Consider the following 21,775-nt stretch of genomic DNA (forward strand, 5'->3'; position numbering starts at 1 on the left):
GTTTGAAGCTCATTGAAATCTACTATATTGGACTCAAACTCAAACATAATGTTCTGTCAGTTGATTCTAATTTGTCTCATTACAAAACTAAGGATGAAGTGTAACAAGACCTCCATGTGAATAGAAGAATCATTTCACCCACTTTAATGTGGGTTAAAGCTCTAATCTTCTGCTTCAAATCTTCCCCAAAGAACAAAAATATTTTTCAAAATTCTCTAAGTTTGGTTTTGAAGAAATCAAGCTATAAAATTGGTGGAGCTTGAGTTCAATATAAAAAATGGGACAAGATAGTTATTTGACAAAAAATTGAAATGCCAAACAAGTATCCAATAACTTAAAAAAAATTACTTCCTCCATTAGAAAATATAAAATATCTTTAATCAAATCTCACTTCTAATAAAATAGTTACTTGTATTCAAATTAAGCATATTTTTTTATATTTATATCTATTTAATAAGATATTTTATTTTAAAATAAATATAAAATAATTTATTTAATAAGATACTTTAAAAAAATAATAATTATATTTTAAAAAATTAAAAATATTTTATTCTTTTTAATATTTAATCTTTTAAAAAAAATTACCTTAACATCACATTTTGTGATAGTGGTTTACCGTTTGAGAATTTGGGAAGATTTTTCAGTCTTTCTTTCTCGATTAAAATATTTGGCGCAGGGCGTCGCAGACGAATCCGACGCTAATGATCGCGTCACCATGTCTCTATCAGATCGCCCAACCAGGTTGCAGTTAGTGCTTCCAATCGTCTGCGCTAACCTTCACTCTCTAACTTTACAACACCGGCTGTTCTCATAGTTACGAATCATTTACCTGTATTCCATCAAGATCAACGGTCAAAATTAATACATTTAAATATGATTACCGCAGGTTATTCTGCTCTCCCACTTTTGTACTTTAATGTGGGTTACACGAGCGAGCCACGACAGCACCAGCGTCTGCCACTAAAATCTCTCCGCCGTGGCCACTGATGAAAGATGGACAAATCGCGAAAAGACGAAGTCACCCTTCGACCGGTCCACATGAACCGTTCAGACCAAGGGTAATTTTGGGATTTCAACATAACCCTTTTTCTAAAGGGCCTGCCATTGCCCACAGCGAGCATGTGAAGCTTGTTCGTTCTTACACCTGGGCCCATTTTCCGTATTTAACAACGACCCCCTTTGATTATCGAAATAAATATACAGAGCCGCCCTTTGTTTCCGACTTGGCTCAGGGCTTGTTACGTAATTATATTCTTCTTCTCCGTCCTACTCCCCCTTCACTAGATCCGGTAGGCCTTCTGAGAATTCTCGCTATACATAATAAACACGTTATATCTTCTGATTTTGCTCTTTCGCTTTCTATAGTTCAGTCTTCGTTTGTTATTCCGTAAGCTGATTGTTTTATATCTTGAGATCTTTTCATTATATGAATTGTTTGTTTGATGTTGCTATGAGGTGATTTCTGGGTTCATCTGGTTTTTAGTTCCTTCTGTTGCTCCTGCTTCCGTTCACTGTAATTGTCACGGTGGTTTTCAAACTACGGGAGTATGGTTTTGGATTCAGGGTTCTTTCGGGTGTCAACTGAACTTGGCTTGTGAGTTTTTACTGAGTTGTCTTCTTAGTGAATAGCACGCCAGATTTGGGTCTGGAAGTTCCGCTTTTTCAGGCTGGAGATTTTTTTTTTGAGGAAACAGTAGTTTTCGATCTGGTTATTTGGCTCCTTTCAACATTCAGTATGATGACGAAGAAAGCAATCAATTCAATGAATACCATGGATTCAATATTCATTCTTATTAAACCACTAAGTAGTTTTTTTTTCCAGTTTTCAGTCAGTTGTCTTCATTTTTTTGAGCTAAGGCTCCGGGAAATTTGCGGATTTTCTACCCAGTTTGCTTTGATCTGCTGTTCTATTTCATGCGACTAAATTCTGTATTACTTGTTTATTTTTTTATTACAGATTCTGTCTGTATTATTATGAACGTGATTATTTACTGGCAATTTACCTTGATTATTGTTGAGTATATGATGATTGAGTGTTTGATTACGGTGAACTATGCTAGTATGTTTGGTTGGTTTTTTGGGTTCTCGTTGGATGCCGTCTTTTCTATTACTTCCTACTCTGAAGTTTGGATTACTTTATACGCTCAAATTTTATGCAGAAGTAAATTTTCGTTCCTTCACTGGCTTTCTGGAGATTTTATGTCTGGACAGAAGAGAATTTAGGAAATAAGAAATATTTATGAGCTTCTAATACCTTATTCATCTGCAGTTTTTAATCTGTGGGACGAATAATTTATTTGGGGAGGTATTGGCATTCTTCGGTATACATGGAAAATTGGTTTCAGTAGGAAAATTCCCATTTAATTCGTACACTGAAAGGGCTTTATGACTTTGGAGTTTCATTTAAATTCAGTGGCCATGGATCCTACCCTTGTTAAATTAAGGCAGGTCAGAGTACTTCTTTCTTATATTTTTATTTTTCCAATTTTTTTTGGTCTATTTTGTTTGTCATTTTGGTTCTGTTTCACACCATAGCGAAATTTGCACTTTCTCTGTGAAAAAAATTCTTTAAGCTGCTTTTTAATTAAATGAAATGAGCTTTATTTCTGTATTCTGTTTTGAGCGAAATTCTCTACTATAATGCAAAATTCTCTTGTTTGACATTTGACAGTTTTCCCCCACTGAGAAATGTTTATTACAAATTGTCGAAACAAAATTATATTTCTTTTAACTTCTTGTTACTGGAATTCAAGATGTCTCCCTTTCTGTTGCTTAAAAAAGTCCCCCCCCCATCTTTAAGAATGACATTATACTCTTTGGAAATTTTAATTTGGGTCTTTGTTTCTGATTTGTTTTGTAAAACCTTTCATGAAATATGAATTTAAAGGCATGGTGTCTAGGTATTCTGTTTTTGTTCTTTTATTTGTTTGGAAATCTGCATAAGAAATAATTCTGCTCTGCCAGATATCTGATCATGCAATTCAAATGTCAATTTGGGTGAATGCTGTTACTTTTGTTTTGTTTTATCTTTTATTTTAAAATTTTTATGGACTTATTTTTTTTCTTTATAATGATTAGAATCTTCAAGAACATCTGCTGTTGTGAATGATTTTAAAAATGATTTGAAAACACATGCTAATATATATTATATGGATCAACAAGTTTTTACTTTTTATTTTTATTTTTATTTTGTTTTTGTGGCCTGCTTAACAGCAAACTTGCAAAGGCACTGTCTCCATAACCGAATTGTGTTAAGATTAGTGTCAACGAAAAGAAAGATCTAGCAGCAGTTGTTATGCATAGAAAGCAAATTGTATGTAAACATTATACTTTGGAATCTGCAAGTATGGAAAACAACTTTCATTAGAGAAGAGACCCAATGATGACTTGAGACTGAAGTTGTTGATTTTCATGTATACTCTCACGACAATTGTCTTAGAAGTTTTTTCATTGAAAATGCTCATCTCACCTATTTCCTTTGTTATTCTATACGTTTTCTTCATTGCCATTCTGTTAATGACTCTTCAGTCTTCATTAACTTGTGCTTCTTATGATTGTTGAACCACCCCTGCTTTCCCCCCATGGCCTAGCATTAAGTACCTGCAAACTAAATTGTTATATTTACTTGTACAGTTTTGTTTCCTTCTGTATGATTTAGATTTGATTCCTTTTTGCTTCTGATGATTCTTAATAATAATTATGTGCTACGTAACTTTCATTTGTTCTTTGTCTTCAGTCATGATAATATAGTATGTCCATTTACACTTCCCCTGATTGTCAATGTACCTGTAACCCTTGCAAGTTGCAACATGTCATTCAGGAACTCTTCTCTTCTGTTGATGTCTGAGCTCGTGTGAAAATGACATAACTTTTCCTTTTTCCTTGAATCCCTTGAATTTATTTCTCTCTCTGGGCATAAAGGGCTACATGGATGTATGTTGTGTGTTGAAGAATGATTAATCTTCTATCCCTTTAGATTTTAATTAAATTTTCTGAAAATGAATTTCCTTTTTTCTTTGTCAGGGTTGATGAAGCTCAATGATTTGTCCAAAAGGAGCACAGGAAGCTCCAGTGAACTCTTTACATTATTGTTAAGCAATCTTTCGAAAGGTTTCTTTCCAGGAGACGTTATAAGATACTTTTGTTAGTGTGGCTTTGGTGTAAGATTTGTGCAACCTTGTCCTGGAGTATAGTGAAAATGGACAGATCAGACACATCGGGTTTTGTAAGTGGTGGAGCTTCTAGATTGGAATTTCTTCCTAGTCATTTATCTCTGATGTATATGTAGAACTAGATATCAGAGTAGCATGTGGTGAAGTGTTCTGCTTAGTTCAACCTTTTGTAGTTGTAGTGCACAACATCTGGATAATGGATCTTAACAAGACAGCTGTACTGTGTCCTGTTGATGCTGAACTTGGGAAAGATGATAATTTTGGTGATACTGCATTATGTTTGAACGGCCTTACGTTGGGAAAAGCCAATGGAACCAATTACAGGCATACTGGGAGCAATCTTGGGATGAAGTTTTCCAATGCTTTTGATGATGGTTGCAGATTGGTTCTGGGATTGGGCCCACCACCAAGGGCATATCATGATGACACCTGCACTTTGGGGCTTAATAAGAAGAAAGAATTCGCCACCCATTTTCCTCAGCTTATGCCATCGGAGGGTGATTCAATCTTGCAACTTGGTCTTTCTGGAGGAACTAATGATGCATCTAGTGTGATGGACTACTCATACTCAGCGGAGACTGATGTAAACATGCCATGTCTTTCGAGCCAAGCATCTGCTGGAAATAATTATTCTATGATACCTGTTGTTGACGAGGGTTCTACCTCAGCAAAGAAATCAGGTGGCTATATGCCATCACTTCTTTTGGCTCCAAGAATGGACAATGCCAAAATGTCAGTGCAGAGACAGGAACTGCAAATTCTTGGAACAAAAACCCAGCTTTACCAGGAACTTTCCAATGGCACAAGGTGCTCCGTTAGCACCATGTCTGGGTCCCAGGCCACAATGGTGGGTTCAGAGAACCGCATGAGCAATCCAAAAAGATGCAAATTTTTTGGCTGTACAAAGGGAGCACGCGGTGCTTCAGGCCTTTGTATTGGACATGGGGGTGGTCAGAGATGTCAGAAACCAGGGTGCAACAAGGGTGCTGAGAGCCGCACTGCTTACTGTAAGGCCCACGGTGGAGGGAAGAGGTGCCAGCATCTTGGGTGTACTAAAAGTGCTGAAGGGAAGACAGATTATTGCATAGCACATGGTGGTGGCAATCGTTGTGGGTATCCAGGTGGGTGCACTAAAGCTGCAAGAGGTAAGTCAGGACTTTGCATTAGACATGGAGGAGGTAAGAGATGTAAGGTAGAAGGTTGCACCAGAAGTGCTGAAGGGCAGGCTGGTCTGTGCATCTCTCATGGGGGCGGACGCCGTTGTCAGTATCCGGGATGCACTAAGGGCGCACAAGGGAGTACCATGTTTTGCAAGGCACATGGTGGTGGAAAGCGTTGCACTTTTCAAGGTTGTACCAAAGGTGCTGAAGGGAGCACCCCATTGTGCAAAGCACATGGTGGAGGGAAGCGCTGTCATTTCAATGGAGGTGGTATATGTCCTAAGAGCGTCCATGGAGGCACAAACTTTTGTGTTGCCCATGGTGGTGGAAAGAGGTGTGCTGTGCCAGGCTGCACCAAGAGTGCACGAGGCCGAACTGATTGCTGTGTCAGGCATGGTGGTGGGAAACGGTGCAAATTTGAAGGGTGTGGAAAGAGTGCACAAGGTAGCACAGATTTCTGCAAGGCTCACGGTGGAGGGAAGCGATGCAACTGGGGAGAAGGAAAATGTGAGAAATTTGCAAGGGGCAAGAGTGGTCTGTGTGCAGCACACAGCAGCATGATGCAAGAGCGTGAAACTGGCAAGGCGAGTCTGATTGCACCAGGACTCTTCCAAGGTCTCGTACCTTCTGCTTCTGCTGCCTGCAGCAGCATGGACAACAACAATTCATCTTCAGGAGTAAGTGTTGTGTCTGATTGCTATGATTCCATGGAAAAACCTGCTAAAAGACAACACCTTATACCAGAAGAGGTTCTGGTTCCACTCTCAATGAAATCACCGTCATATTTAAGCTTGTTGATAGCCAAGAAGCCAGAGGAAGATAGAACTGGGCATGTTGCTGCTGTTGGCTGCAGTGGTGTGAAGAAAGGCCTTGATTTTAGCCTGCCAGAGGGCAGGGTCCATGGTGGCGACCTCATGTTGTACTTTGGAGGGAGTCTCAAGAACGCACTTGACGGTGTTGAAGGGAGTCAGTCTAGTGACTCAAGAGATGTAGGTTGTCGTTCTAGGATCCAGGGACGTTTCGTGCTTGGATTTGTGTATATTGTTTGTGCTTGTTCAATAAAACCTCGTGTATAGACTTCAGTTTGTTGTCGATGGTTAGGCTTTATTGTTTGTGGGTCTTCATACATGTTGTGGATTTCATTCTTCGTGGTATGGTGGGCCATGTTAAAAAGTTCCTATATCCAGCTTGCTGCCTTGAACAGCATAATGTTTAAATGCCTCAATTTATGTTCTTGCCACAATTCATGCATTTTGGTGTTTGTTTCTAGTTTATCAAAGGTTTAACGTGATTAGTGTGTCTGGTTTCATATTAGGAACCGCCAATATTGTAGTCCAATCATGCACAATGTTAATATATATTAGGTTTGCTTTACTTATTTGATACTGCTTTTTCATATAAGATATTTAATTAACTTTCATTCTTTAAGAAAGCTGTTACTATCATTAAAAATTGCTTAATCTTTTCATGTCTGCCTTTGTATGTATATTCATGATCTCTGACTTAATTTAATAGTAGTCAGTAGGTTGATCATGACTTAATTTAGTAGTAGATTTACGTTATTTTCGTGCAAACGACCTTGCGTCACAATGACACTAAGCACTTCCCTTAAATTCTTAAGTAAACTTTGCATGTGACAATACCCTTTGGAAATGTATAAAAAATGGAAAAAAAAAATTCATCGAAGAATAAAAAATAATTTACAATATTATAAATATAATATTTAATTGAAAATAATGATCAAATTTAATGATTTTTATTTTTTAATTAAATGTTTTTTTTTTTGTTTATATATCGTTATTGTGGTATTTGAGACACTCCTGCCAGATGCTAAATATTTATAATTGAATTGAATTCTTAGATATCACTTTGTTTTAACACTTCTTTCCCCACTAAACCTTGTTCAGTTTAAAAAAAAAAATCATTACATTTCATAGACCCAAAAAAGCCAAAAATGATGATTGGCCGATTGCAATACAATGGAAGGCGATCGAAGGGTCATTGGCCCCAGAGAGGGTGCCGTACGTCGGCAGTCTCTCGTGGTGAAATAGATCAAAAGCAAGAGAGAACGAAGCAGGCATTCGCATTTCAGTCGACGAAGATGCGAACAGCCACATAAACGAAGAAGACGAACAAGCGGGTATGTTAAATAGTAACAAATAGCACTTTGGCGTGCCAGGTTACTTCCTGCATCATTCTGACTTGTCGACTGGTTGACAATTGAAGCTTCCCTATCAAGGAAGATCAATGTAGAGCTCTAAACAGTAAACACTTGTGATCGCACTTAAGTGCTTCGTACATTAGCGAGTATAAATATGACCTCAGGTCGGTCTGTCCACGAAGAATTCAGATTCTGAAAAGAACTAGATTTTTCTTCCACGCATCTCTGACTCTCCGATTTCATGCGCGAAAATTCTCCGTGATTTGCTTTAATTTCCTTGCTTAACTTTCAACCTTTTTTTGTTCTGACTTTCTTTTCACGATGTAGCACCCTGTTTTTTCTTTGTTTTCTGCTGAGATTTGACCGTATTGCGTTGCATTGATGAAATTCTACAGCGGATTCGGTAGTTGAGAGTTGAGACTGATAGATATACGCGGAATACGAATTTTTCCTGTTTCTGTCAAAGTTCGACCGGTCAAGATGTTTCAATTTGACAGCTTCTGATTCTTTGTCTGGAATCCGGGAATAATCATGGAGAAATCTCGCAGTAACAGCAAGATCAAGATTCCGAAGGCGAAGGCTTCGAATGAGAATATTTCACCGATGAAATTAGAGACGGAGGATCAAATGATCATTGGAAGAGGACGCTTTCACCAATCGATGGCGCTGAGTCCGACCTTACAATCCTTTGCCGAAAATCTTGATATTAACTCCCCGCTTGCAAGATACCTACGCGCCGGATCTCCGATTTCCGGTAAAGTCTCGCCTTCTGGCGAGTCTTTCAATTCTCCGACTATTGGCTCCCACAAGCCTCGGTCTGCAATAGTGCAGCAGTATAACAGTAGCAGTGGAGGGAGTAGTAGCTGCGGCTCTCGAAATAGGCTGTCAATTTCGCCGCTATCTTCAATTGAGAATTTGGAGATGATGCCGCTGATGGCGTCGCCTGTCTACGGAACGCCTGTAAAGGCGGAAGAAGAAGTTCTTGTGATGGACGACATCCAGGTGAGGCCATCAACATCTGGAGGGAAGAGGCTCGGGATAGACGTCGCGAAGAAGGTTGGTCCGCGCCATATACTAATCTAACAGGCTCAGGTTTTTCCTTCTTGTTTATTCGTCACTGCTCCTTAATATTTATTTATTGGTGTACCTAGTGTTACTGTAAGAAACATAGAAGAACGGTACATTTTTTCAGTGGCTAGAATTACTGAATTAAAAAACTGACACATCATATTACTGGGAACGAATAAAATTAAGATTGGATTGTGAATTGAAGAACGGGCAATATGAAGGAGCCCAAGTTAAAATTTTAGGTTCATGTTCAAAATGGGTCCCAATGGAGTTATTTGAAAATAATTTGGGACTCGCTCACCTACACCATGCATAGAATAAATTTGCAGGATACCCCAATTTTTTCAAGGATAAAATGGACTCGATTATGTGAACTACACGTTAATTTGAAAGACTAACTCCAACAGTTAAACAACGAGAAAAAGATTATGACATATACTTTTTCAAATCATACTGTTCAACTGTGATTATGATCAGAAGTATACTTATCCTAAAAAATATATAATCATTGTTTACATGGAATTCCGCCTGGAAATTTGTGGCAAAATTTTTAAATTCTTGGGTCTAAGTTTGGTCAAAAAGAAATTTGTTTTAACAGAAGTTAAATTTATCCAAGTTTTAGTGCTGAATTACATCTTTAAAACTTCTCAATTTGTAATACTGATAGGAGAAACTTCTGTGTGTCGAAGAGATTTTCCTCGTTAACTTATGCTAGCTTTTATTTATTTTTTGTCTTGTCTTTTGCCTTTTCGATCATTTTGATGCTAGGACCCTGTTTTCTGCAGGCTTTTCATTGTTTTTCGGGTTGAATTCACATTACGTATTTGAAGGATCATGAAAATTAAAAGTAATTGACAAGGGTTCAACTGTTGAGGGAAAATAATGATGAGATAATCAAGAAGGATTCAATTAATGTTTTAGTGATTTTTTGTTTGTTTGTTATGACTTGATTTTGTTTCCTATTAGGCTTTCTTAGATTATTTCCTATTTTATGCCTTCTTTTACTTGAACTTTAAGTTAGGTTTATAATTGTATTTAGGGCCTGATAAATAGCCCTGAAATTATTCGGATGATATACCGTTTGATGAATTGAATTATATTGAGAACTTTATGGTCGTTCCCTCCCTTAATTTGGTCTAGCTCTCCCCTTCTTTCCCCTTGTCGTTCAACAACTGTGTTGGGCGATAGTATTTGATAGCTTGATACAGCTACGGTTGTTTACTTTGGTGGATTGACGTCATGCAGTTTGCAAATGGAAAAGATCAGCGTCCAGTTCGTCTTTCCGGAACGCACAAATCTGAGGTATACAAATAAGTTTTAGCATACTAAACGGTGAATCAGGTAATAACTGAATATTTTACCAGTTGACCAGTGTCTTTGTGGTTTCACTTCTTCACGGTGAACTGTTGGGTTACGGGTTCAAATGCTGGTGTCCATTAAGGAAAGGTAATTGAAATATTTCTTATTTTGTGTAGGCACATGCGAACAAATCATCTGCTGGTACAGGACCAAGCACATGTGGTCCAAGGAGCCGCAATTTTCATCAATTCCATGGTGCAGCTGGATTATCTGAAGATGCTGTCGTCAAAACATCCAAACCAGCTTCGTCTATTAAACCTGAACCTAACCATGCTCCAGCCAATTCTTACACCAATGACTGGTCACCCCTGGATGATGACATTGTTGTTGCTCTTCCACACGGTTCACCTAATAATAATCCTTCAAGGAAACATGTTGATTCATATGTTTCTGGTATTCTCTATGGCGCCTCCACTAAAAGAAGACTACCAGTATTTGTTGAACTTTGTTCGGAGCAGTCATCTCCATGATTGAAAGGCAAGGTAGAATTGCACATTCTTCTGGTATATCCTCTCAAATCCTTAGCTTGTTCTGGTACTGAAAAACTTTCCCTTTTCTAAAAATGTTGGTTTGCACGTGTTTGTGGACTTCAGTATCCTGATTAATTTCTCAGAACCAGTGTCCATAGCTTTTACGAACGAGGTGATTCATATGCCTATACCATGTAAATAGCTGTTTCACTAGGTGCACCTGAAGGCTATCTCTAGCACTATGAGCTTCATCTCATTCCTCTTAGTCATTGTTGGAACTTAGGATGAATAAGTGAACTTCTATACATATTAGATTGAATAAATAATTACCTCTATTCATTGTTCGGAAAGAACCAAGAACTCTCTCTTTGGTACTGCATTCAGTCTAGTGCAAACAATTATCGTGGGACACTCTTTCAAAAAAATTTATGGTTGTCGTCCAAGGCTAGCGCAGGCACAGAAAGTGCTCTTGGATAATCTTATATCCTTACATTACATATAACTGATTTAACATGACAATGAGGAACTTTCTGCGAACGTTTATTTGCCCGTAGGCTTTTACATTTTGCAATTTACTCCGGCTTAATTTTGTTATTAATATGGTTCAAATTTAAGTTTTTCCTATAATTACAATTGCTGCATTTAATGACTCACACGCTTTCCTTTCCTTTTCTTTGGTTTTTTTTTCCCTTCGAGTGTTTAAATCTCTCATGCAAAGATGCAGAGCCACAACAACGCATAAATTTTTTTTTCTTATCCCTGTGGGGACATTGATCTGAAAATTTTTCTCCTTCTGTCCCTGAAGATTTCTTGATCCTCAACCCGTTTCGTTTTGTTGCGAATTTCGAAGTCGTCACACGTGGGTTGCAGAGTAGCGGTGTGTATTTAGATACCCTTTCACAAATCAATGATGATGTACTTCCTCCATTTATATATATATATATATATATATAAAATCATTTTATACAATTTAAAAAGTTAAATAATTATAATAATTTTGTCTGAAAATAAAAAAATAAAATTAAAATGTCTTATATTAATCAAGAAAGCATGTATTAATTATTTTTTATCAGTGTAAATTATGAGCAGCAATTTAAAAAATTATAATAAATATTTATTGAAATATGTGATTTTGTTTATATAAAAAAATAAAAATAAAAAATAAGAGTTTTTCTTACAAATAAAAATGAAGGGACTATGACTTACAAAACCGTTTTGAAAAAAAATTACCCTATCTCATTTATTTTTCATAAATTCCGTTTAAGCTCTGAAATTTTATCTGATAATAATTTATTTTGAAACTCCATCTAATAATCAATTTTTACTGTAATCTATTTTATCCAAGTAAAATCTAAACACATCATAGAGAGACAAAGTAGAAAAAACCATATTCCCAAGGGCTAATTATCTTCACGAAATGAAAGTTATTTTAGTTTCACTTATGGGGATATCCTTCGCTGGTTTATGTCCGCATTTTATGCTATTAATCAAGGCAGGAAAAGTTGTCTGACTCAAGAAGTCAATAAGAAATTTCATAGGATCAAAAAATGTGGAGCCCTCGGGAAAAAAAAAAGTTATTTAACTTCAACAAGCAGATATTTGGATTTTTCAAGTATTTAAAAAACTATCCGTTTAACAGTTTTTTTCCCAAACTATCAACATTTGTACATAATATATGAACACATTTAAAATCTGATATTACGTTACAATAATAGTTGTATCGATTTATTACATACCTGAATCAAATTTTATAATAAAGGTCAGATTTTTCGTTGGCAAATGCCGCAAGCTGATGAATTAACGCAGCATAGGTTAAAAAAGACCGGAACTTTTCACCAAAAAAAAAAAACACGGGAACATGTATTGACCCTAACAACGACCAAAAGAAAAAAAAAAAAAAACTAAAAATAGTCATCTTTAAAACACACTGATATATCTTGAAGCCTAACTCTTGTCGGAGAGCAGAACCTCGTTTATTAACTTGTCCAGATTCAAGAACGAAGAACCACCAGCTTGAGTAGCCTCTTGGGCCATTCTCTTCCATTTTCTAGCTTGATCCCTCAGCTTCATCCCCTTTCACCCTCCATTAATTCTCTCACAAGCTTCTCTACTTCGTCCCTCTTCACATCCTCACTCTCCATCTCCATCCCACAACTCCATTCGCTGCTCACGAACCTGCGATGCAGCATTTGATCATTGAAGAATGGACAACATATCAGAGGCACCCCATTGCTTATGCTCTCAATTGTTGAGTTCCATCCACAGTGAGACAGAAACCCTCCAATTGCTGGATGTTTCAGAACTTCCTCTTGAGGACACCAACCCAGAACCAGACCTCTCTCTTTGATTTCTCTGTGATTTCTTGTGGCAGAACGGCTTTACCATTAATTACCAAATCACCCCTGATTACCCATATGAAATTCTGCTTGCTGTTCGCTAGCCCCCAGGCTAGTTCAACGAGTTGTTCAGGTCTCATGACTATGACACTTCCAAAGTTCACATACAGAACTGAACTGGGTTGCTTTGAATCAAGCCATTTTAGACATTCTGACTCTTCTCTCCACAGATTGCATTTGATGGACTCACAGTTGGTGTTGTCTGATTTGTTTGCTGTTTGATTTTGAAGGAGCAAATCAAGTGGACCAATTGTGTAGAGTTTTGGGTACATTGAGGAAAGAGCATTCAAGACTTGAGGTTCCAAAGCATCAAAAGTAGGAAGGACGATAGCGGAAGCTTCAGAGGCTGCTTCAATCTGTTGAGGAACAAAGTCCAGAAGGAAATCATTTGGATCTGTGGTCCTGTATATCCCAGGAAGGTCCCTTAGTTTTATATCCTTCATCCCAGGTATCCAATCTATCTTGGTGTCTAAAAACCCATTTGTTAGATAGCTCGCATCTGGAAAAAATTAAAAACGATCAGATTTTTAAGATATAAGGTGAAATCCCTTAGCAACTTTACTAGAGACTATGATATTATGCCAAGTTATGATATAAATCTTGAAAAAATATCAAGTACAACATGAAAATGGACAAGCGAAAGGAAATGAGAAAGCTCTCATAAAAATTCATGGGAAGCTCTTTTCTCAATAAATCCAGTTTGTCATCTATCACATATAATAAAAATATTTTGGATTTGGTTTCTCTCCATTGCATTTTTCCTTGACTATGACTTCTCTACAAATCTAAACCCAGATTTAATTTTAACAATACAGATTAATCTATCAAATCTAAATCATCTAATCTAATTTAATAGTTCAGATTTGCCATAAATCCTCCATTGTAATGGAGGGAAGCCAATTCCAAATATTTTCTCCCCCTTTTCCCCCTTCCTCACATCCATTGTCCATGTACCAAAAATGTAGCCTCAGTGTGCATCTTGATACTTCAACTCAAATTTATGAGGTAAAACTCAGCATTTTATGATAGACTATCATATGATGTCAAGAACCATCTAGTCCAGCGAATTTATGAGTGATTCTAACATAAATCTTGAAGAAAGATCAGATCAAAACAAACCTTTAAGTGGTATTAGACCCCTTTCCTTGAGATTCTTGCATTCTTTGAAGCTCATGAAGGCACAAGCACTGTGAGCCCAAAAGGCCACATTTGGGAGCCCAAAATGTTGAGAAGCTTTAATGGTGAAGGACATGATTCCATCTGAGATTATGCAGGAAACTGGAGGATGATGATGATGAAGCATCTTTTCCAGAAGGTTGAAGAATGGAAGGAAGCAGTGCTTGTCTGTGGATTCACAGAGAGCAGGGATACTCTGTGTTGCGTCCATGGTAGTGACAGGTAGACCATCAGGGATTGTTTCAAAGCAGAAATCTGGGAGGCCATTGAGAGCATCAGAGCCTCTGGACTTGAGCAAGCGCTTGTGGTTGAACTCAGAGTTCACAAAGGTAATATGAAAGCCTCTTGAGTGAAGAAGCTTTGCTAGTTTTAGAAATGGATTTATGTGACCTTGTGTGGGAAATGGGATCACAAGAGCATGGGGTTTCTGGGTTCTGGAAGACACTTCCATGTCTGTTTTATGATGAACCGACTTGGTGTGTCTGTCCTTATAATGGCAAAAAGAAATTGTTTTCTTCATTTTTTTTAAAATAATTGAAATTGTATTTTTGCCCCACCTTTTTTTATGGACTTTCCCTGTGAACAAAGATAACAGGGCCAAAAAACAAAAATACATGTTTACCTGATAAGCTAGATACTGCCCCCCCCCCCCCCCAAAAAAAAAAAGGATAAGGTAGATAACCAATAAAGGCGTTGATTCTAATAAAAATGGCTATGACTTATGAAGCATGAGATCTCAGGTTTGAATTCATATTAATACAAAAACATCTTTAAAAAAAAATTACTTCCAATCTCAATTAAAAAAAAAGAACTACTTCCAATGAAATTTGAAAATGCTCAAATTTGGTTTCATGAGATAGTTATATTTTTCAAAAAACAGAGTAAGACGAAAAAGCAAACTAGCAATTAATTTGAGAGGACGGAGGCATTCCACCCTATAATTAGAGGATATGTTATTTGATAACAGCTGGATAGCATTTTTGTTTAAATTAATTAGATTTCATTTGGTCAAATTTCATTTCGGTTTATTCTGAAATGTTCATTAAAAAGCAATAGTTAATAAAGGTAAAATTTAAGTAGTTAACTTTATATATTTAATATATTTTTATCTAATTAAATTAATACAAGTAAACTTAATATATTAATAATATTAATAATAAGAGTTTGTTATAAAATAAATAATTTATAAAAAAATTTACATGTCTATATAATATTAGAATTAAGTATCTTAAATATAAGTTAAGTATATAATTTTTTTATTAAATAAATACTTTAATAAAAAAAGTCATGGTCGTCAGCATATAAATTGGAATTACAAGAGCATGTGGTTTCATGGTTTTGAAGGATACTTACATTTCCATATCTTTTGACGATGAATCGACTTAGCTGTGCCTGTCTTTATAATGGCCACACATATATTATCTTCTTCTCTGTTTTTTTTTTTTTAATAAAATAATTGAAATTGTAATTTTCCCCTCACATCTTTTCCTCTCATGAATTTTCCTTGTGAACAAAGATGAGCAGGAAAAAAACATGTTTATTATGATAACTAATAAGCCATATTTTTTTTTTCAATCAGTAACATCCAAAAACAAACCAGAAATTAATTTAACAGAGACAGGGCGATTACAGCCAATAGGAGGATATATGTAATTTGTTAAAAGTTGGATGTATTTTCTTTGAATTAAATTTCATTTAACCAATCTACATTTCTCCTTTTTGTTTTTTTAAATCTGAACTGTTTATTGAAAAACAATAGTTAAATAAATATTTTAATAAAAAATCAATTTATCAATAGAGACCATTTACTAGAGTTTATATATAAATATTGTGAATTATCCTGAACAAGCTTGTCAAATTTGCAAGTTAAAGTAAATTTGTGATTGGGATATACATTTGAATCGTAAATTTAAATAATAAATTCATAAAATTTTACTTCTATTAATAAATAACCATTAGAATTACATGATTAAATAACTAAAATATAAAATATAATCATAATTTAATTTAAATATATTTTAAATATAAATAATTAAAATTAAATCCATTTACATTTATAAAAAACTTATAAGTAGATCAGGGACACCACCTAATATGACCCAGATACTGACTTGGCATTTATTTAATGTATATTATATTCTTTTTCTTTTTTGAAAAATAACTACAATCCAATCCAATCTGAACGAGAAATTCTTGGCCATGCCTTCGATTACACCCAATAATTCTTCTGCATCGATAGCCCTCATCGAGTATATCTGCCTACTCCTTGTCTGGAAAGCATACATAGGCTTCCCCACCATAATTAATATGAGACTCCAAGTTATTGGTCAGACCATGAAGCTGATGAGAGCTTCCCATGGCACTTGTGGACACAGAATAAGAATTTCTCGTTTGACATCCGATGATTCACATATTTTACATTTTTTTACATCATTTTTCTTAATTTTTTAGCATCTGTTTTGGACTATCTGGGTTTATTTGGTTAATAATTGTAATTAAGGGGCAAAGGAATATTTTTAGAAAATTGTTGAGATTTACTCCATATTTTTTCAAATTTTATTGAATATTAGTTTAAATCCCTAATTTTTTTAAATAAATGTTTTTTCTATTGTTGAGATTATTGAAAGAAATAAGTTAAGATGTCAAGTAACATAATCGGTCATTGACCTCTATTGAAGTTCTTTACATCTTCAAATACTCTATTCCATAAAATAGATGCATTTCAATCTTGCACTGAGCTTAACATGGTACAACATTTTATTCCCAATCATGATATGGTAGTTATCATGCAGTTTTGTGAAGAAGAATCAAGCTCTGAACAACAAACTTTGATACAATATGTTCTGAAATAAAAAGAGATATGTACATGACACATACTTTGAAGAGCATCCACCATTAATTGCAAAGAAAAAATAAGAAGGTTTTCAAATTTGACATGGACATTTTGAAGAAGAGTTGTGCCCATGTCTCACACATATTGAACATTCATATTGGCCTCAACACAACTTTGAAACACAATCAACTACTTCAAATTTTGCCATGTTAGTGTTGTGTGCCATGTCCATATTTGATAGGAAAATTTTAAGAGATAAGGAAAATTTCCAAACAAATTTACATTTTTTAATGAGACAGGCATTTACATTTTCATTGGCTCAAAAATTAGGAAATACTAACAACTACTAATGTGCAGCCCCTAAACATGCCCTACATGAAACTAATATTTTGCCAGATATATATATATATATATATATATATGTATATAACCTCTGGAATAAGCATTTTAATGAACAAGTGATATGCATTAACACACACACACACACAAAATATAAGCTTCAAAATACAATCTTTTTCTCAGGCAGCAACCAAACTCTACTCCATTAAAGATCTCAACCATGTTTTGAGAGAATGCCAATTGATCCAAATTACTTAGTTGCCTCAACTCACCACACTATCAAGGCCATTTCAACTTTCCATAGCTTAGATTTTGAAATAAAGTAACCTATTGGAACTCTTCTATGGGTTATGTTATCTTCTTGTTTTTTCCTCTTTTTCTGTAAACCGATTCTTATAGTGTGTGTGTGTGTGAATGAATTTTCACATTTTTTTAAAATCATCATACACCCCATTCAAGCTTCACATGTAACACATTTTTTTTTTTATAATTTAACTCAATCATAGTTGGGTTACAACCACCCAACACAATTTTATATCAATAATTTCAATATAAAATATTTTATAATTGGCTTTAACTCACACAATATAACATTTCAGATAAATTTTTACCTCCACATGCCATTAGGCTAAATCACATTTGTCCATCCTTATACTCCCAACAAGTAAACTAAATTACATTTGTCTATCCTTATACTTCCAACAAGTAATATAAATAATTTAGTCAATTTTTAACACAAGTCAGTTATTTGGCCTTATAATCGTGCCATTTTAACCAATCCAAAGTAAACTAAATATTAAAATTACAGTCATCCAAAGTGTACCAAAAATAGAAATAGTTTGAAAGGCATGATTACATTTATATATTCATATAATTATCAATAAACAAAAAGTTCTAATATTGGCAATATAACACATTATAAATCATAAATCAAATACCCAAAAGAGACAGTGGATCTATGCCACTAAGCCTCTGGACTCCTCCATGTGTCACTCGTGGCTCTTCTTCTGAAAATTGTTAACCACATAATGAGACTCAAAAGTCCCAGTAACCATAGCCAATTTATGATAGTGTATACAAACAGTTAAGTGTGTACTTACTAAGTGAGAATTAAAAATAATATAATTCCAACAAAATATAAGAAATATTATCATACACACAAATAACCATCCTTATATCCCTCCATTAATCTCGAGCCGTAGCCCTCACTCGGTGCTAAATTACCGGCCAAAGGTAGATTAGCCTGAGCCCTTACAAGCCACCTATTGAGCTCCAATAGAGGCGTACCACGTGGCACATAAATACAACAACAATAGCAAGTCTCCCAACACCTCCCACAATAATCAAACAAATTCATAATAATATTGTACAATTATATAATATTACAAAATTTATAATTTTTTTAATAATCACCCAATTAACATGAAGTAACACTAATCACAAATTAAAAGCATGGTTACCTTGTGGCTTTTTTAATAAATTATTCCTTACAATTTCTCTCCCACCACAATCTTCACCAATAATACAACCTACAAATAACATATTATTTATAAATATTAGTTTCAATTTTTTGAAACTAATAAAATAATTCTAATAACAGAATTAAAAATATAACATAATTTCTAATCTCAATCTTAATACAAATCTAGAGTCAACACTATTAAGTAAAATTTTTAACTCCTTTTTTAATTATCAATAAACATTAATAATTTAAAAATCAGCTTCTAAACTAATTTCTATTATCAAAATTTTTTTTATTTCATAAATTCGCACCTAAAATATCCAAAAATTAAAAATTGAGTCTCTAGCTTAGAATCATAATCCTATAGCTATAATAATTCATTTCTCATTCCAAATAATCATCTAAACTTCAATAAATCAACATATATTTAAATCTAGTTTAGAATTTGATCCATAAGCCACAAATTCAAAGATCATCAATAAATTTATACTCTAGAACATTTATTATACTACCAACAACCTCAAAAACCATATTTATTCGACATAAATTCATCCCTCTTCCAAATCCTAAATTTTCTACCACCACAAACTCAGAAACCAAAGAAGAAGGATGACTAAAAATTTTTTTTAGAACACTTACTTAATCTTGAAAAGCTTAAAATCACACCCTAAATATCCTATTAAAAACTCTTACCTTAAAAACTCAGATCTCCCCCACCAGCGAAACTAGACACTCTCTCAGCTTCAGCTCACGCACAGGAAAGAATGAAGAAACGAAGGAAACAGGTGAGTTTTTATAAAAACTCAGTGAGTCCCACATCTTTTTTTATTATTTCTTCTTTCCTCTCTCTCCCTTTTTTTTATTATTATAATATATACGTAATGATTGCAGCACGCTCGTTCTTCTTCTTCTTCTTCCCTTTTTTTTAAATACCTTTTCTTTTTTTATTATAATAATAATTTAATAATATTTTTTATTATTTTTTTAATTAATTTTTTAATTTTAATTTAAAATTATATCCTAAGCTAGATTTAATAATCATTTTCTACTAATTTGTTTACCTCTAAATATTTTTTTTAAATTTTTATTAATCTAAATTAACTATTAAAATTTAAATTGAAATGTTACATCACACATATCTAAAACCATCATCTTCACTAAAAGCTAATAAAGAAGGGTCTCATCTCCTTGAATTTCAACCAACCCCATGTCACCTGTCTCCTCTATTTCAAGTTTACAATATAAAAAAAATGACTTTGAAAATGTTTCAAAATAGTTTCAGTAAAATAGCATTAATTAATTTCTACAGAGGAAAGATAAAGGGAATTAGGAAATGGACCCTTACCTTGATGTAGTAGAAGAAAATTAAGAGTAGAGAGGATGGAGCTTGATAGAGGCAGACTCAAATCACAATCAAGCGATGACAAGCCAAGAGCAGCAAACAAGCGACTCCAGAGACTATGCTTGAAGACGAATCAACGCACCTAGGGTTCCTTAGTTCCCCAGCCGCACATGATGACACAGAATGGGCAAAGAAGGTCCTCCTCTTCTTCTTTTTTTTAACACACAAGGGCAAAAGGTAATTTCGCCAAAGCCTGAAATAAAAATAAAATTCCTCTCTTGTACCAAGAGAATTTGAACCGAAGATAGACACCAAAAGAATTTTTACTAAGCATGAAAATATATCCCAAAATTAATTAAAATACATTCAGATTACCTGATTACAAATTTTAATTCAACTTTAATTTTTGGGTCATTACATGAATGAGACCTATCTCATTTACCAAGTATTTTTAATTAGGCTAATATGATATAAATTTCGTTAAATTTAACTGTCATTTTAACAGTAGTGGGTTCATAGTCAAAATTTATAAAATGAGGGTTTTTGAGATTTAAACTTTTAAGGATAAGAAAAGTTAAATGTAATTGATCTTAAGTTGAGGGAAATTATGCACATTTTTGCTTAAAAAATTATTTTCTCTTAACTTTATAAATAAGTCTAGAGAGCAACATAGCATGTTTGAAAAGTTTCTCTAGAGAGTCCCCACATGGATTCATCGAATATGCACTAATTGCATGTTTAATTTTATGTTATAGGCGATCAAAAATTTGATAATGATGCTTTTCAAAGTTATACTTAAGAGGAAAAACTTACATATTTAATTTTATATATTTAAAGTGTTTATTTTTATTTAAATAAAGATATATAGATCTTTCATAAATGATTTTGATGACTTTCTTTAAGACTTTATTGATAAAGTTGAATTTATCGCTATCTTTATGACTAAAGCCCTCGCTCTTAAATGTGCTTTTATGCTGACTGTTGATCTTGACAAGGAGATATTGATTTTTAAAACTGATTGTAAAATCCTCTCTGAGAGAGCCTTCAGTTTAATGACTCTGAGCTGTATGACCAGAGTTGTCTAGGTATTATCCAAGAAAATGCAGCAACCTTGCTAAGGTTGGGTTTTTTCTCTGTTTAATTTACTCCCAGATGAGGTAATTGTGTGACTGATTTACTTGCAGTCAATGCTATTAAGGGACTGTGCCCATTGGAGTGAATTTCTCAACCATCACTCTCTGTCTTCTCTACTAACCTTAAATGTGCCCAATTACGCTCAAGCCCAAGTACTTTTGGATCACAGATAACCTCTTTTTATTTATTTGAGTATAGTTTATTCTTTGTATTATTTCATTCCTATCTGTTAGGGTACGTGTCTGACTCTTACGTATTAGGGCTTTTACCCTTTGTTCTATATACACTAATAAAGCATCTCGGGCCTGATGAGCCACTTTTTCAGGCTTGATGTTGGTGCTATGAATTTTTATTCAGTTATTTTGATGCTTTGTTTTAGTTTGGTGCTTGTTTTTATTTCTGGTTTTTGCTAGTTGTTCCTGGGACGTTTGCTTTCATCAAGTATGTAACTTTGCCCAAAAAAACAAGAAAGTGTTACCATATCCTAATACGCTTTGAAACTAAGAACTCAACTGATCACCTGGGAATGCCTAAATAGATTGGTTCTTGGTTTCGTCAATTCCTTGCAAACAATATGGATATTGAAATGCATAATCTATCTTGGCCCAAAAAAAAAAAAAGTTAAAAAGAAAATTACCATAATACCTAACAGTTGCTAAGTTCTACTAGGTGGCTGCCATGCACGCACTGTTGGTATTCGATT

The 21,775-nt window shown here is 34.5% G+C and overlaps 2 protein-coding genes, 1 long non-coding RNA gene and 1 pseudogene across 8 annotated transcripts; 3 read left to right on the plus strand and 1 right to left on the minus strand.

Moving 5' to 3' along the window:
* The first annotated feature begins 1,135 nt into the window (after window positions 1-1,135).
* Window positions 1,136-6,575, plus strand: LOC129285572 (uncharacterized). Of its 4 annotated transcripts, none has more exons than XM_054921311.1 (3): window positions 1,136-1,289; window positions 2,270-2,448; window positions 4,024-6,575. In XM_054921311.1, exon 3 carries the CDS (start codon window positions 4,369-4,371, stop codon window positions 6,406-6,408), a length of 2,040 nt encoding a protein of 679 aa, XP_054777286.1. In that variant the 5' UTR covers window positions 1,136-1,289; window positions 2,270-2,448; window positions 4,024-4,368; the 3' UTR covers window positions 6,409-6,575. The 4 variants fall into 4 exon arrangements, with proteins under 4 accessions (XP_054777286.1, XP_054777289.1, XP_054777288.1 ...); XM_054921313.1 differs by lacking the exon at window positions 1,136-1,289 and adding an exon at window positions 1,303-1,387; XM_054921314.1 differs by lacking the exon at window positions 2,270-2,448 and having other exon boundaries at window positions 1,139-1,289.
* A 712-nt stretch (window positions 6,576-7,287) lies between these two features.
* Window positions 7,288-10,743, plus strand: LOC129285046 (uncharacterized). Of its 3 annotated transcripts, none has more exons than XM_054920588.1 (4): window positions 7,288-7,657; window positions 7,889-8,549; window positions 9,807-9,863; window positions 10,037-10,743. In XM_054920588.1, the coding sequence occupies exons 2-4, from the start codon at window positions 8,025-8,027 to the stop codon at window positions 10,388-10,390; spliced, it is 936 nt and encodes a 311-aa protein (XP_054776563.1). In that variant the 5' UTR covers window positions 7,288-7,657; window positions 7,889-8,024; the 3' UTR covers window positions 10,391-10,743. The 3 variants fall into 3 exon arrangements, with proteins under 3 accessions (XP_054776563.1, XP_054776564.1, XP_054776562.1); XM_054920589.1 differs by having other exon boundaries at window positions 7,288-7,472; XM_054920587.1 differs by having other exon boundaries at window positions 7,288-8,549.
* Window positions 10,744-12,049: 1,306 nt separating this feature from the next.
* Window positions 12,050-14,578, minus strand: LOC129286624 (7-deoxyloganetin glucosyltransferase-like; annotated as a pseudogene).
* On the plus strand, window positions 12,324-15,406 carry LOC129286625 (uncharacterized). Its single transcript, XR_008587492.1, has 3 exons — window positions 12,324-12,859; window positions 13,017-13,234; window positions 14,061-15,406. It is a non-coding gene; the product is annotated as an uncharacterized LOC129286625 (long non-coding RNA).
* The last annotated feature ends 6,369 nt before the right edge of the window (window positions 15,407-21,775 follow it).

The sequence above is a fragment of the Prosopis cineraria genome, unplaced genomic scaffold (genome assembly GCF_029017545.1).
Source record: "Prosopis cineraria cultivar Desert tree isolate PC_DT_omini unplaced genomic scaffold, ASM2901754v1 PC11, whole genome shotgun sequence".
NCBI classification, from domain to species: Eukaryota; Viridiplantae; Streptophyta; class Magnoliopsida; order Fabales; family Fabaceae; genus Prosopis; species Prosopis cineraria.